The following is a 17008-nucleotide window of genomic DNA, read 5'->3' on the forward strand; positions in this document are numbered from 1 at the left end:
CTCTCTCTCTCTCTCTCTCTCTCTCTGTTTCTCTCTCTCTCTCTCTCTGTCTCTCTGTCTCTCTCTCTCTCTCTGTCTGTCTGTCTCTCTCTCTCTCTCTGTTTCTCTCTGTCTCTGTCTCTCTCTCCTCTCTGTCTCTCTCCCCCTCCTCTCCCTCCTCTCTCTTTTTTTCTCTCTCTCCATGTTAAACTCTCATTCATGTCATACATGTTTTCATAAAGCCTAGCTAAATCATGATGCTTTATTTGTTTTTTGTACTGGGTTCATTCTTGTCTGCTATGTGTTCAGTTCAGCATCCCTATTACACCCCATTGCAGGTGTTTGCCCAGTAGGATAACATATCTTCCTGCTGGATTTGTTCCCCAAAGAACCATCCACTGTCAGGGCCTGGCCCTGAATTACTGGCAGTAACTGCGCCTCTTTCATTTTGGGGAGCTAATTATTCCATGGTACTCTTAGCTGTGTTAAAGCCAGAATATGCCAACTTCCCCAGTGCTGGCCAGCTCTTTGAGTGGACTCATTCTCCAGGTGAACTTGTTCATGAAATGTCATGTTTGACTGGGAACTTATCCCTTTGTACTGATGCTCCCCACCACCCTTCCTTACAATTCATAGGGATTGTTCCTCTTTCTGTGTGTAATTACATGCTCATGGTGGAGCTAACTGGGTCATTTCTTGTATTCCAGGCCCCTACTATATTTAGTTGTTCAGTCTCACTCCCTTATCAGCCACTGCATTTTTGCTGGGGTACAAAAGGGTGGATTCTGATTGTGACCATAGCCCTTATTGTCTGTTGCCTGGGACCCCCCTGGTGTTTAATGTTTGTACTGGAAGCATGGCTACTTTCACTGCAATTCCCATTGGTGACCACACAGATCAATCCCTTTTTGCCCTACTCTAGGGATTTAGCATCCTCCTCCCGGGCCCCAATGTTGCCACAGGGATGGAGTGAATCAGGGACTTTTGTAGGTCTATGACCATGACATTTACATCTCTGTACCCCCACAATGCACTGGGAAGTATGGTGTGGAGTTGTTGCATTGATGCCTGATGTTTGTCTCAGCATTCATCTTCTGGCAACACTTGTCTCCAACTTTGGTCTTCTGGAAGTTGTCTGATTTTGCCCTGGGCCAGGAACTTTTTGATTGCTCTCAGTTCAGGGTGAACATTCTTCTGTTCCACCATCCCATGGTTCGGCATGGTCTCTCTTGAGGCTGCCCTACAGGATGTCTCTGCACAAGCTGCTGAATCGATAAATGCTACTTCCCAGTTCATCTCCACTATTCATGAAGAGTTTCTTACCCTTTCAGGAGTGGTCCTGCAAAATTGCTGTGTTCTTGATGCCTTAACTGCAGCACAGGGTGGAACCTCTTCCTGTATTGGAGGAGAAAAAGATGTTGTTTCTTTGCTAATTGATCTGGTGTGATACAAGAAGGTCTTGCAGTCTTAGAATAAAAGGCTTCTTATTTCTATGCTATAGGGCAATGGAATTTAGATCTGTTTTGCTGGTTCCCCAGAGGCTCAGACCATCCTTCAGGGGTTGGGTCTCTTGTCAGTTTTCTGTCTGATAACTTTTATCTTTTTTTAAATGTCTCTTTACCCTTGCCTCCATATGCTCGGCCCAGGTGGCACCCAAGAAAAGGTTTTATTAGGTGTAGTCATCAGTGTACCCAGAGGCTTCCTTGATCACAATGGGGAAATGTTGCCCTGAATCCAACTTAACCTGTCCTCTTAAATTTTTTTCCAGAAACACCGAACACAGAGTATGCAGGAGACTTTCAATGTGTCAAGGCTTAAACCCTCCCCCCAGCTGACATAATTTGTTGTTTGTACCCCAAACTGGACTCCCTGTCCTTGGAATCAAGACAAGTGCCAGTCAGTCTGCATTAACCTGGGAAATTTCTTGCTCAGCTGGGACCCTTGTAGATAAGCAGGCCATCCCATCTCCATAGTCTAGCTAGCAATCCCCAAGGGAAAAGAATGTGACTTTTGCCATCACCTTGCTCTTCCCTTTCAGAAGGGGTTTAGTCCTTCCCCTGCCCTCCTGCTCCTTTCCTCCTCCCGTGCCATTCCCATTTAAGAGGAGATTTCTGCTTCCTCCTCATTCCTTTCTTGCACTTCCATAAACAAGCAAGCTTCTGTTTGGACGGTGGACTCTTTGCACTTGCTCAGGGTTCCACATGCATGTTCATTTCTCTTATAATATACCTAGTTTTTCAAGTGTGGTTCATGAAGTTCTGATGGCCTGTTGGCAATCTCCAACATTCAGTACAGTGTTTGGTGCATAGTAGGAGTTTAATAAATCTCAGTTGACTGACTAGGTGCTAAGTACAGTTGTTCCCACTTTGTTGAAGGAAGATAAGAGCTGTCAGTGCCCTGGGGCAGCCTGATGACAGGATCTCACTGGAGCCAGTTTCTTCCTTTCATTGCAACCTACACCTTCACACTAGAGTCCTCAACTGTCTTCTAATTGCTTAATGGGCTTTAGTGTTTTCTCTCTAGTAAAAGCATAAATTTCTAGGAAGTTCATGTAATAGTTGGACAAGTGGACTTGGACCCTACTGACCTGAATCAGAACCCCAGCCTATGACATCCTACTTGTGTGAACCAGGACAAGGCAATTCACCACCTGGACCACAGTTTCCTTGTTTCTAAAATGAGGAAGGTAGACTAGACTACTTCTGAGGTTCCTTCCACCTCTAAATCTATGGTCCTCTCTGAGCCTCAGTTTCCTCATCTGCAAAATAGGAATAACAGCACTTTTACTGACCAACTCACAGGGTCATTGAGAGCAAAGGGCTTGGCAAACCTTAAAAGGCCATAGGAATGTGAGCTATTATTTCAATTCAATTCAGTAAGTGTGCAGAGAGTACTTTCTTTGTGTCAGGCCCTAAGCAACTCTCTACAAAGATTCTAAAAACAGCAGATCCTGACTTGAATTCCCAAATCCCCAAACCCAGGCTGGCTAGTCCAATACAAAGATGCTCATTTACAGTTGTTACTATTTCCTCTTTCCAGTTGCTGGTTGAAGATAGAAAAAGGATTTATCTGGAGTTTCTTAGGACCCGTGTTTATCATCATCTTGGTGAGTCAAAAAAAAAAAACCTTTTATTTTCTGCTTCAGTCAAAATGAGCTGAAAATCAAAACATATTAGTGGGCAATGGAAATAGCACAGGATTGGATATCACAGGCCTGGGCTTCAAATAGGGCTTCAACTGCTTACTCCCTAGATGACACTGGGTAAGTTAGTCAATCAATAAATATGTGTAAGTGTTTAGTATATGCTAGACTGGGTGTTGGGTGTTAGGAATAGAAAGGCAAAAACTCAAGGAGTTCATATTTTAATAAGACTGACAACATGCAATCAACTGTCCATATAAGTAATATACAGGAGAAATGGGAGGTAATCTCAAGGAAAAGTCACCATGCCCTGGGTATGTGGAAGAAACAGAGGGAAGTGGGAAAGGTCTCTTACAGAAGATGAGATTTAAGCTAGGTCCACTGGTTATCAAAGAATGATCCATATATCCCCCCGGGTGGGGGGGGGAGGGGACACACACACACACACCAGTTTTGTCCTCAAAGTCAAAATTATTTTCAAAATAATTTTTTCCTGTTCAGTTATTTCTGACTCTTCATGACCCCATTTGGGGTTTTCTTGGGAGAGATAGCAGAGTGGTTTGCCATTTCTTTCTCCAGTTCATTTTACAGATGAGGACCCTGAGGCAAACAGGATTAAGTGACTTACTCAGGGTCACACAGCTGTTAAGTATCTGAGGCCAGATTTGAACTTAGAAAGAAGAGTCTTCCTGACTTCAGGCCCAGCACTCTATCCATTGTGCTAACTAGCTGCCCTTCAAAACTGTAATAAGATGCAATTTGCCCATAAAACACCCATCCTTTTTCCAACTAAATATCAGCAAGACTCAATTTTCTTCATATACTTCAATTGAAAAAAAGGTTTACAACATATTGAATACAAAAGCCTTCTATTAAGCCAGATACCAAAGCATTAAAGAGATTTGCAAAAATATATATTGTGTGTGTTTATATATACACATATATGTTTGCATAAATAGTATACACATAAATAGTAAAGCAATGGCACTCATTAATTCCTATTTTGGAAAAAAATAGGTTTTTTAGAATAAAAAATTGTATTATGTTAACATGTAGTGGGTTTATTATTACTATTAAATGAATAAATACATTTAAACAATTTCTCAATCTTTATTTCTAAAATGGTAAATCTCAATCAGAAATCCAGGTAAGTCAGAAGATTGAGATGGAGAAAGAGAGCATTCCAGGCCTAGACAACAGCCAGTTAAAGGGCAAGAGTTCAGGAGGTGTAAAGTTACATGTTAGGAACAACAGAGAAGTCAGGGTCACTAGATTGTAGACTACATGGAAGGCAATAAAATGTTGGAATACTGGAAAAATAGGAAGGGGCCAGATTTTTAAGGGCATTAAAAGAGAGGATTTTATATGTGAACATGGTGGCAACAGGGAGCCATAAGTTATTGAGCAATAGAGGGACAATGTCAGACCTGAGCTTTAGGAAGAGCTCTTTGGCAGCTGAATAGATGATGGACTAGAGTGGGGAGAAATGAGGCAGGGAGACCAACCAGAAGGTTATTGGAATAGTCCAGGTGAGATGAGAATTTGGACCAGGGTGGTGGCAGAGCTGGAGAGAAGTTGTGGATATGATTGGTTGTTGTCCTTCCTTCTCAAAGACAACCAAAATGGCATGGCTATGTTGAGGTCAACATACAACTAAAATGTATATGGGAAATGCTGCCCAAAAAAAATCAGTACTTGGAAACAGACTGAATATTTGGAGTGACTCTGAATTAGGGTATTGAGATGACATTGAGGTTGTAAGGCTAGGTGACTAGGAATAAGGTGGTCCCCTAAACAGGAACAGGGAGGTTCAGAAGAGAAGAATTGGGGACAATTGTTTTTCTGATGCTTTCAGTTGGAAATGCCCATGGAGCATCAAGTTTTCAGCTGCTTACATGAGACTGGAAGTCAGGAGAGAGTTTAGGGCTGGATAGAAAAAAACAAGCCTGGGGATTATCTGCACAAAGATAACAATAAACCAATTCTGCTTTTCCTCATTTATAAAATAAGAGCATTGTATTGGATGGCTTCTAAAATTTCTTCTAGCTAGAAATCTATGATCCTATATTAAAGTTGTAGCAGAATCAATCATTGAACATAAGGGTGAAGTTGTTAGATCCATTTTTGGCATGGATCTCAATCCAAAGGTCCAATCATGTAAAGAAAGAGGCAGCAAGTCCTGGATCAATTCCTGAACTTGAAATCAGAAGGGCCTGGTCTCAAACCTTTCTTCCAACATTTATTAGCTGGGCAACCATGAAAAAATCATTTAATATCTTTTTGCCTAAGTCTCTTCCTCTGTAAAAAAGGAGATATTATTACCTGTAGCACCTACCTCCCAGAGCTGCTGCGAAGATTCAGTGAGCTACCATTTATATATAAAGCTCTTTGCAAACTTTGAAACACTCAGTAAATACCAGCATATAACTCGATTCCTTTGAAGTCAAGGCTTGCTTCAATATTTACTTCCTGCATCCTAGGATTTGCCCTATTCTGATGCAGTCTTGTCATCTACCTGTGGTTCTTTCATACCTCAGTAGAGCACCCTTGAGCATTTTCATCAAATCTGTGTGTCCTATTCCTTTCTGAATATGGCCTAAACAATATCCTACTATGGTGGGGGGTGGAGTGGGGAATGCCATGCAGAGCTATGCAGCATAGGGGTTGGAGTACTGGACCTGAGTTCAAATCTGGCCTCAGACATTTTAGTTGTTTGACCCTGGGCATGCTACTTCACCCTGTTTGCCTCAGTTTCCTCATCTGTAAAATGAACTGGAAAAAGAAATGGAAAACCACTGCAGTATCTTTGCCAAGAAAACCCCAGATAAGGTCAGGAAGAGTGGGACATGACTGAAAAGACTAAACAGCAACAATTCTGGGGAACCAGTTCCTAGGCTCATTGGTTGGATGATTACAACCATGTTGGCCACAAAGTTTGGTTCAAGGCCATCATTTCTTCCTGTTCTACAGATCAACTTGTCCTTTTATTTGACAATCCTGTGGATTTTGAGAGACAAACTTTCATCACTCAACAAAGAAGTGTCCACCCTCCAAAACACAAGGTAAGCTGGTCAACCCCTTCCTTGCCAGAAAAGTCCAGGGAACTGTGGGAATCTTAAGGCAAAAGTGGGGGGCCATTAGCTAGGTAACGTGTAGAGGGCAATATTGATCTAGTCTGGCCTCCAAGGTCCCTCCCAAAGCTAAAGTTTTGTGAACTCTGTGGGATGAGCTAATTTAACACCTCAACAGCATTTTTCTATTGGGTAATAATAATAAGGAGGAGGAGGAAGATAGCTTCCACTTATAAGGTACTTTAGAGTTAATGAAGAATTTTATTCACTATTGTCCTTCAAGGTATACTGTAGTAGACATTATCATCCCATTTTAAGATGAATAAATGATTTGTCTAAGGTCACCTAGATATATAAGTAGCAGGGATAGGACTTATATTCAGGCCTCTTGACTTTAAGTCCAGTTGTCTGTCCACTAAACCAAGTGGTCTCTCCCAACAACTCCCTTTTTGCATTCTGATAGATCTAGAATTATCATTAAGCCCTTGAAGGAAAGTCAATACAGCCAGGTGGAAACTGTATGTGAGACAATGGGGAAAATGTAATGGGCTGTCTCAGAAAGTAATGAGTTTCCTACCAAGGAAGATTTGTTTTACCACTTGAGGGAGGAAATTCTCACTCGAGTACAGGTGGTACTAGATGACCACTGTGGTCCCTTCCACCTTTCAAATTCTGTTGGAAAAAGTGATTCACTTATAAATATTCCTCTCATAAGACTTTGGGGGAAAATCTTTTTAAAATTGAATTTTTTTAACATGAACTTCACAATCACTAAAAATTTCATTTCAATATACAGAGAACAAGATGTATTTCTTTTAAAAATAGCTGTACATGGGGTGGCCAGGTGGCTCAGCGAGTAAGAGCACCGGCTCCAGTGTCAGGATGACCTGGGGATCGAATCCAGGCTCAGATACTTAGCACCACACCCAGGAATAACTGGCCGTGTAACCTTGAGCAAGTTACTTAACCCCGATTGCTTTAAAAAAAAAATAGCTGTACATAACAGAAGCCCATAGTTTCATATGCTACTTTTTAGCAACTTATCTATTGCACAAGGACAGGTAGTGCTAATTACAATGTAATAACAATTTAAAATACATATTCAATGTGCTTCTCTTTAAGTTAACTGCCAGAACTTCCAACTCTGTATTTATTATTAATTTATTTCCCCAAATACCTCTTACATAGTGGTATTATACGAACATGAGCAAAACAGGTTATTTATACCTTCAAAAGTAGCCTTGAAGAAGGGTGGTCAAAAATAATCCTCAGGAATGGGAGAAAGGGGAAAGAAGGGGGGAGGGACCATTTATGTGGGACCTACTATGTGCCAGGCACTACTAAGTGCTTTTTATAAAAATCATCTCATTTGATAATAGTATATGAACTATTTGTTCCCAACCTATGGTAAAGCCTTCTAAGTTCACATTGGTCTGATCAGCCAAGTTGGACATACTGTACTTTGACTCCAACATAGTGATGTCATTTTGGTCCTCTCTGAGAATAAAGGACAACAGGCAAATGGGCATAGGAAGTGTTGAGTTGGGTATAAGATAAAACATAAAATATGAATGTCATCTTGTAGCAGCAAGCACCCTAGCATACCCAGGATGGCTGCTAGCATAAGTTCCTAGATCTGCTTTTCTAAAGGAAAGCAACTCAAAATGGGTTAACAATCTTGCTTTAATCAAAGATATGTCACTTACCTAGTTCAGGGGGAAAAGGTCAGCACCCTGAACGTCAAAGAATACAAACAGAGGTTATAAGCAGACAAAAAAAATACAGAAAGAGAAACAGATCAGCAGACAGGCTTCTAGCTGTCTGACCATTACATCCATACCTAGTCACAGTTACCAGAGAGGGAAGCACCAACATATGGGTTTTCAAAGCTGGGGGGCTCAACAGCTGCCCAGAATCTCATCTGGTCAAATCACACAACTCTGCTCAAAGTGAGCCCTGAAACAAAACCTCCCATCAGGGTATATATAACCTTCTCCTGGCTCAGAGAATGTCACAACCCTCTTGACCCACTGCCCAATCACAAAGCACCCAAGGTGTGGTCATTCCTGAAAAACAAGCCTTCCGCCACAGTCTCCATGTGACCACATTCCGCCTATTAGGGGGTAGAGTATATTTTCAAATCAGGGAAGGTTCTCAGAGTCACTTAAGCCTATCAAAGGGCTAGGGGCAGGGAAGATCTTCAGATTCCCATTCCCATAACACATCTCTGCTTCTTGGTTTTCATAGGATTCTGACAATTAAAGCCCTCGCTCAGCTCTTCATCTTGGGCTGCTCTTGGAGTCTTGGTTTCTTCCTGATTGATTCTATAACTGAACCAGCCCGATCAGTCATTGCCTACACCTTCACCATCATCAACTCCCTTCAGGGGATCTACATCTTCCTGATACACTGTGTCCTCAATCGCCAGGTAATATGAGGCTTTCATCCTCTTACAAGCTCACATGAAGAGTCTCTTTTCCAAGAATTACAGATTTATAGAATCTCAGAGTGGAAAGGGTCTCAGAGACCATTTCATCCCACCCATAACTGAACAAACGTTCCCTTGACATCTTGCCCTACAAATGTTCACCTGGTCTTTGCATGAAGACATCCTGCCACCCATTGAGACGGCACATTTCACCCTTGCATAGCTCTAGTTCCTAGGAAGTGTTTCATCATTTTAAAACCAAATCTGATTCTTTGTAACTTCCATCCTTTGTTCCCATTGGATGGCTACACATCATCTATTTCTTTCCCAACACATTGTATTCCCTCAAACGTTTTCTACAGAGCAGGTGCTCCTTCTGACCACAAACTTCCCTCATTTCCAATCTTCCTGTTTCCTATCACTTCCCTCTAAAATAAAGATTCTGTTTTGATTCCCTCAACTCATTTTCTGGATGGAGAAATAGTTCTTGACAGAACAGGCAGTAACCTCTTTGGCTAATTTTTCTTAACTTTCTTGAAGCTTTCACTGTTTTCCTGATTACAATACTAGTTCCTTTTCCCCTGGATTACAATAAAACATAGGAAGCCTTTAATATAAGATATATTTATCTAATCCTCTTTGTCAAACTGTCAGTGGTAACAAGGAGAGGTCACCTAGGATAATAACATGCTTGTAGCAAAAGTCACTGCCAAGATCATGTGGACCCTAACCCTGCCAGCTCTTCTGAGATATTTCTTTTCATCTACCTATAAAGATCCAGCAACAGTTTGACCTCCTTGGGGCCAGATGACCAGTTGCCTAATCTTCCCAGATGCCCAACTGCCTAATTCTTAGTTCTCTAATCCCCTCACTAAAAGTAGCACACAGCAGAATGAACAGCAAGTAACAAACCCTATATGAATGTCTGGAACTGTTTCCTCTTTCCAGTCCCTTTTAAAGCTCCTGTTATAGGGACTTGATGATAGAAAAAGAAGCCAAGTTAAATGAGCCCCAAACCCAGATCTCACATTTAGAATACCAACAGGCAAGGTAATATCCTGTAGCATTTTTTGAGAGAAAGTCCCCACCTGTGATTTCATGAGTATGGGGGACTCCTTAGAGTGCAATTCCCTTCAACAATGTAGAGCAGCAACTTGCCTATAACTTAGAGTCATAGCAGCTTAGGCTAAGAGTGGCTAAGTGACACAACTAGATTCTGTCAGAGAAAAAACCTGAGCCTTGATCTTCTTTACTCCAAAGCTGGCTCTTCATACACTAAACAAGTTCTTTTTATTGTTGTTTAGTCATTTTTCCATCATATTTGACTCTTGATGCCCCTTATGAGGTTTTTGCAGCAAATATACTGGAGTGGTTTGCCATTTTCTTCTCCAGCTTATTTTACAGATGAGGAAACTGAGGCAATAAAGTTAAGTGACTTGCACCAGATACAGCATGTCTGAGTCCATATTTGAATTCAGCCAAGCCCAGCACTCTATCCATTTTTCCACCCAGTTGCCCATTAAGCCATGCTAACTCTCATCATGTCCGTCAGCAGAGCAATAACATTAAATAGTTACAACTCCTTTGCTCTTCCCTCCTGGGATTACTTTTCAAAGGATCCTTACATCTATAATCTCATTTGTTCTCTTTTGGGGGGAGGGGCAAGGCAATTGGGGTTAAGTGACTTGCCCAAGGTCACACGGCTAGTTTTTGTGTTAATTGTCTGAGGCTGGATCCAAACCCAGGTCCTCCTGACTCCAAGGCTGGTGCTCTATTCACTGTACCACCTAGCCACCCCTCATTTGTTTTCATGAGCCCCTGTGAGGTCTGTAAGACAGGTAACATTTTCTTTTTTTCTTTCTTTTTTTTAAAAAGCAATCGGGGTTAAGTAACTTGCTCAGGTTACACGGACAGTTATTTCTGGGTGTGGTGCTAAGTATCAGAGCCTGGATTTGATCCCAGGTTATCCTGACTCTGGGGCCAGTGCTCTTGCTCACTGAGCCACCTGGCCACCCCTAAGCAATTGGGGTTAAGTAACTTGCTTAAGGTTACACGGCCAGGTGTTTCTGGGTGGGTGCTAAGTGTCTGAGCCTGGATTCGATCTCAGGTCATCCTGACTCTGGGGCCGGTGCTCTTACTCACTGTGTTACCTGGCCGCCCCAGAGGTAACATTTTCAAAAGCCCTTTGGCCATGAAGCAATAGTGTTACACAATCAAAGAATAAAATCATGATACCTCCATGATGCCACCAGGAGGATGGAAGTGTCAGTGGGTTAGTGTCTTTAATTCAATTTTATAAATAAGAAAAGTAGAAAGTACTGGACTTGGCGTCATAGGACCTGATACTGAATCCTAGCTCTACCTCTTACTATCTGTATAACCCTGGGTAAGTCATTTCATGTCCTTGGGCTTTAGATTCTTTAGGTATAAAATGAGTTCATCAGATTGATGAAGCTCCTTCAAGCTCTAAACCCTAATCAACCTCAACTAAATCATACAGAATATTAATGAAAAAAGAGACACTAGCATGCACACATACACACACACACCTACCTCCATTTCAGTTATGTGGTTGCCAAAATGATCTTCCATGCTAAAACAAAATTTTCTGTCCTGAATCTTCAGGTTCAAGAGGAATATAAGAAATGCTTTAAGAGAGCTAAAATAACAAATGAAACAAGTACCTATGCTCTGACTACTTCAACTATCCACACCAAAAAGGTAAGACTATTTCTTTATCACTCAACACCATTATCCAAGTTTTTTGGATGCCCTTGATCGTCGGTTTGCCAAGAATAGTGTGACCTGCTTTCATGTTGGAACCATCCAGAGTTCAAAGAGTTGTAGAAACCAATTGCAACATGAATTACTTTACAAATTTTACTTTGAAGTAAGTTTAGAAAATGAAATCCTGTGCATAGGAAGAGCTCCTGCTGAGAGGAAGGGATGATAAAGGATATACTTGACCTTGGCTCTACATACCATACTGAGAAGATTTATGATCCTCACAAGTGAGCGATTGTGTAAAACTTCACAGGCCTCAGCACATACCTACCTTGGACAGCATCACTTCCCAAAATCTGGGGTGGACTGGAAAATCTGTCAGAGAGCATTGTGCAAGCAGAAGATAAATTTATGCATGTCTTGCTCCAGGCGACTGAACAGTTTTTGGCCTTTTCTTGTAAGTGAAATGAAAAGGATCTAGGTTAAGGCTGGGTTTGTCAATGTGAGTTAAAGGATGGCCCGAAGTTGATGCTAGTCACATATAGCTCTTTCCCAAATAGATCTAATTACAATCAAAACATTTAAATGTGAAGCTCTGATTCATCATGTCTGATTCAAATATGTAAACTAGTTTATGCAAAGTTTCAAATTTATAGAAGACCTGTTTTTTCATCCTCTGGACAAAAGTCTTGCGCTTTTGAGTTACCTTCTTACTCATTTTCAATATGTTTTTGTCCCCTTTATGTTACCCAATTCCTTTCTTTCACTTAATGTCCACTCTCCTTGTGCACCCTCCCTCATCAACACAGCTGGAAAAATAATTGAAGTTTGAAAAGAAAAGAAAGATGCCACCTCTGCCTGAAAGGATCTGACTGCTCACTCCATCAGCAGACTCCAGCTCCTAAGGGATCAGAAGAAATAGAAGGGGCTCTCAGCAATGGCACATTCAGCAAGAACCACCTCTTGCTATGCACTTAGAGTATTGAGAACTTGTTTCAGAAAATAATGTTTATGTCATGTTCTCAGTGACACATTTTCCATCTTACTTGCATCTGACCTTCAATTATTTTTTACATATGCTATTATTAACCCTTTCCCCTGGTTGGCCACTTTTCCCCTGAATGATATTGGGAGGTGGGGGAGGTAAGAAAGAAGGAGAGTTTGGAGATGCAGGGGTACCTGCCATTCAGAGGATGCACTAGATTAAGGAAAGGAAGGCTTGGAGGTATTGTCTAATTTCAATTCTTCCATTCAACTAGTTCCTCAGAGGGATATGTAAGCCAGAAGCTGCCTAGACATTGACATGCTGGGGACTAGAAAAGAAGCAGGGGATTATTAGTGGGCTGTCTCCTTCCTTATATAAATCACCCCATTCATTTTTTCTCCTCCTTTCTGGTGTAAACAATTCTAACCTTCCTCACACACTCCTTTTCTGATTGTATAAGTTTTTTAAAACTGGTATTGCAATAATATTGTCTGCTCTTTTATCACAAATGTACAGAATTTCAGTTATGCTGTGGTTTAAACAAAAGTTTTGTGGGCTAGCTAGAAATGTGGCCACCAGTCAGGAAATGGTTTTCATGTTGCTAGTTTCAAACAACCAATTATTAGATAAAATTTGGTGATTTAACTCTTTCAGTTATTCATCAGTTCTTGAAGTTACTGTGTACATTTGTAATCTAGAAGTAATATTAAAATAGTTACTACTATTGAGTCAACTTTCAATATTGTATTTATCAATCTGTACACCATTTTGAGTTAGTTACATGCATGAAAGTGAATAAAGCTAAATTTTTTTACTGTCTTAACCTCATTGATCTGGCACCTAAGAGACTATCATCTTCATTGCATTACAGTGAACCTGAAAGGAGTCAGTGAAGAAACCTTAAAGATTTGATGTCAAAGAAAGGAACTAAAAATATTGAGAATTCCCATTTATGCTTGCAGTTATAAAATTAAGATATGACTCTAATAATCTTTAGTATCAGCATCCTCAACATCCATAAGATTGTGACATTTGACAGTAAGAAAGGACAGTAGAATGTAGGCACTCTAAATGAGGCCCAATATTCTTCTATTCCAGAATATAAAAGTTCATGAAAGCAAAATAGAAAGCAGGTAGAAATTTGGTTGCCATTACTAAATGTTTGTTGACTTGAAATAGAAATGTTTGGGAATGCTACCAGAAGAGTCAAAGGATCCCCCTAAAGATAGTGAGCATGATGACCTAAGTGAAGGTGAAAAAAATCAAGATGCTTTGGTATTTAATTCAATAATTAAATTTCACAAGAAGTCGCCCAGGCTATCACCTTGATACCTCCCTGAATCACAGCTCAGTTCAGCTGTCAGTTACAGATCAGTAAAGCTGCTATGGTATTGGGAGTAGGGAAGTTCACAAACTCTGAGCTTAATGCTCCACTTATTAGCAAGGCTTTGATTAGAGGGAAGGGAATGCAGAAGTGTTCTTAATCACTCACATTTCTCTTAATTCAAAGAAATAAGTAAATAAACCTTTCTCCTGCTATGTCTCCAAGTACTTTACATCTTTATCCAGCTCAATCACACCCCTATTCAGTCATGAGATTGAAGTGTCCAAAGACATGATTTAGAACTTTAAGGTTTACAGAGCACTTTCCTTACAATGGACCTGTGAGCTAGGGTGGGTGGCTTACTCACATTTTATAGCTGGGACTTTAATGAAGCCAGAAAATCTAGGAGGAAGAGATTAGGAGGGATAGCATTGAGGTAAGCCAGTGAAAATACTTGGAGCAATCCAAATTCTTAAAGGAAAAATTATTATACTTCTGGGAGAAATCAACTTTCCCCTCTCAGAACTAGATCAGTCTAACCATAAAATAAACAAGAAAGAAATTAAGGAGATGAATAGAATTTTGGAAAAGTTGATGTGATAGTTGTTGAGTCATTTTTCAGTCCTGTCCAACTCTTCAAGATCCCATTTAGGATATTCTTGGCAAAGGTACTGGGATGGTTTGCCATTTCTTTCTCCATATCATTTTTCAAGATGAGGAACTGAGGCAAACAGGGTTAAGTGACTTGCCCAAGGTCATACAACTAGCAAGTGTCTGAGGCTGGATTTGTACTCACAAAGAGGCATCTTCTTGACTCTAAGCCTGGTGCTCTATCCAATGTGCTAATTAGCTGGATGGGAATAGAAAGGAGCATATGTTTTTCTCGGCTGTAAATGGCACCTTCACAAAAATTGACCAAGTATTAGGGTATAAACACTTCACAATCAAATGCAAAAAAGCAAAAATGTTAAATGCATCCTTTTCAGATGATAATGCAATAAAATGATATTCAATAAAGGGGCATGGAAACATTGATTAAAAATTAATTGGAGGGGGTGGCTAGGTAGCACAGTGAATAGAGCACCAGCCCTGGAGTCAGGAGGACCTGAGTTCAAATCCAGCCTCAGACACTTAACACTTATTAGCCGTGTGACCTTGGGCAAGTCACTTAATAATCCCAATTGCCCTGCCCTCCCCCCTCCAAAAAAATTTTAATTGGAGAGGAGGCTAGGTGTGTGATTAGAGTGATTAGAGTTCTGTGAACTCACAGAACTAGGTGTGTGATTAGAGCACTGGCCCTGGAATCAGGAGGACCTGAGTTCAAATCCAGCCTCAGACACTTAATACTTACTAGCCGTGTGGCCTTGGACAAGTCACTTAACCCCAATTGCCTTGCCTTCCCCCCTCCAAAAAGCAAAAAAAAAAAAAAAAAAAAAAAGGAAACCAAATAATCTAATCCTAAAGATTGAGCAGCTCAAAGAACAAATCATAGAAACAACTGATAATTTCATTAAGGAGGATGACAACATGCCAAAATTTATGGGATACAGTCAGAACAGTACTTAGGGGACAATTTATATCTCTAAATACTCACATCAATAAAATAGATAAAGAGTAGATCAATAACTTGGTCATGCAGCTAAAAATACTCAAAAAAGAATAAATTAAAAATCCCCTACTAAACAGCAAATTGAAAATCCTGGAAATCAAAGGAGATATTAATAAAATTATGGTAAGAAAACCATTGATTAATAAATAAAACTAGGAGTTGGTTTTATTTTTTTAACATAAATAAATAATCAGTTCGTTTGATTAAAAAAACAATTAAAAGTATCAAAAATGAAAGGGTAAATTCACCACCAATGAAGATGAAATTAAACAATTATTAGGATCTGCTTTACCTAATTACATGCCAATAAATCTAACCATCTAAGTGAAATAGATGAATATTTACAAAAACATAAATTGCCCAGCTTAACAGAAGAAATTGAATGGTTAAATAATCTTACTTTAGAAAAAGAAATTGAATAATCCATCTATGAGTTCCCTAAGAAAAAATCCTCAGGACCCGATGGATTCTCAAGTGAACTCTATCAAACATTTAAAGAACAATTAATTTTAATACTATATAAATTATTTTGAAAAATAGGTAAAGAAGGAGTCCTACCAAATTCTTTTTATGACACAGATATAGTGTTGATACCTAAACCAGGATGAGCTAAGACAGAGAAAGAAAACTATAGACCAATTGCCTTAATAGATATCAATGTAAAAATGTTAAATAAAATACCAGCAAGGAGATTACAGCAATATATCACAAAGATCATAAACTATGACCAGAGGGGATTTATACCAGGAATACAGGGCTGATTCAATATTAGGAAAATTATCAGCATAATTGACCATATCAATAATGAAAACAACAAAAATCATATGATTATTTCAATAGATGCAGAAAAAGGTTTTGTCAAAATATAATGCTTATTCTTACTGAAAAAAAAACACACTAGAAAGCATAGTAATAAAATGGAGCTTTCCTTAAAATGATAAGTGTGTTGTTGTTGTTTAGTTATTTTTCAGTCATATTCAATTCTTCATGATCCCATTTTGGGGTTTTCTTGGCAAAGATACTTGAGTGGTTTGCTATTTCCTTCTCCAGATTATTTTACAGTTGAGGAAACTGAGATAAACAAGGTTAAGTAACTTGCCCAGAGTCACACAGCTAGTAAATGTATGAGGCCAGATTTGAACTCAAGAAGATGGGTCTTCCTAACTCCAGGTCCAGAACTCTATCCACTGTTCCAAGAATCTAAAACCATTAGCAAGCATTATCTGTAATGGGGATAAGCCAGAAGCCTTCCCTGTACCCTTAAACTTATCCCTTCTTGTCCTTTATAGCAGATTGCCCCAACTGTCACCTCCACTCCTCTCTAATTTTGATTTCTCCCTGTCTATTAGCTCCTTTTCTGCCACCTACAAGCATGCCCAAGTCCACACCACCTTCAAAAAAATCTTCATTAGGTCCTACCTCTCCTAATTTTTATCATACTATATGTCTCCTCCCCTTCTCAGCCAAATTCCTTTAGAAATCCCTATTTCCTCTCTTCTTAATCCTTTCAAAACCCTCTCAAATTTGGCTTCTCACACCATCAAAACTTCACTCTTCAAAGTTAACAATAAATCTCTTATTTTCCAAATTTAATGTCCTATGCTCAGTCCTCATTCTTCTTGACTTCTCTGAAGCATCTTATACCACTGATCATTCCTCCTCCTGGATATTTTTTCTTCTTTAGCTTTTCATGACACTTCTTTCCTGCTTCTCTTCTTACCTGTTTAACTACTTCTCAGTTTCCTT

General features: G+C 39.8%; 2 protein-coding genes across 2 annotated transcripts in view; both read left to right on the forward strand.

Annotated features, from left to right (window-relative positions):
• LOC138157524 (adhesion G protein-coupled receptor E4-like) overlaps nt 1-13092 on the forward strand; it is a 23684-nt gene extending 10592 nt beyond the window's left edge. The window contains exons 6-10 of the mRNA XM_069083169.1: nt 3019-3085; nt 6092-6183; nt 8440-8620; nt 11246-11341; nt 12154-13092. Coding sequence (XP_068939270.1) covers nt 3019-3085; nt 6092-6183; nt 8440-8620; nt 11246-11341; nt 12154-12165 — 448 coding nt within the window. The 3' untranslated portion in view covers nt 12166-13092. The remainder of the gene's footprint in view (nt 1-3018; nt 3086-6091; nt 6184-8439; nt 8621-11245; nt 11342-12153) is intronic.
• Nucleotides 1-17008, forward strand: part of LOC138157532 (adhesion G protein-coupled receptor E3-like) — a 246002-nt gene that overhangs the window by 31740 nt on the left and 197254 nt on the right. The window lies entirely within an intron of this gene.

Source organism: Petaurus breviceps, unplaced genomic scaffold, assembly GCF_028583685.1.
Source record: "Petaurus breviceps papuanus isolate PSGF00001 unplaced genomic scaffold, PetGlider_PUasm1.0 172, whole genome shotgun sequence".
NCBI lineage: Eukaryota > Metazoa > Chordata > Mammalia > Diprotodontia > Petauridae > Petaurus > Petaurus breviceps.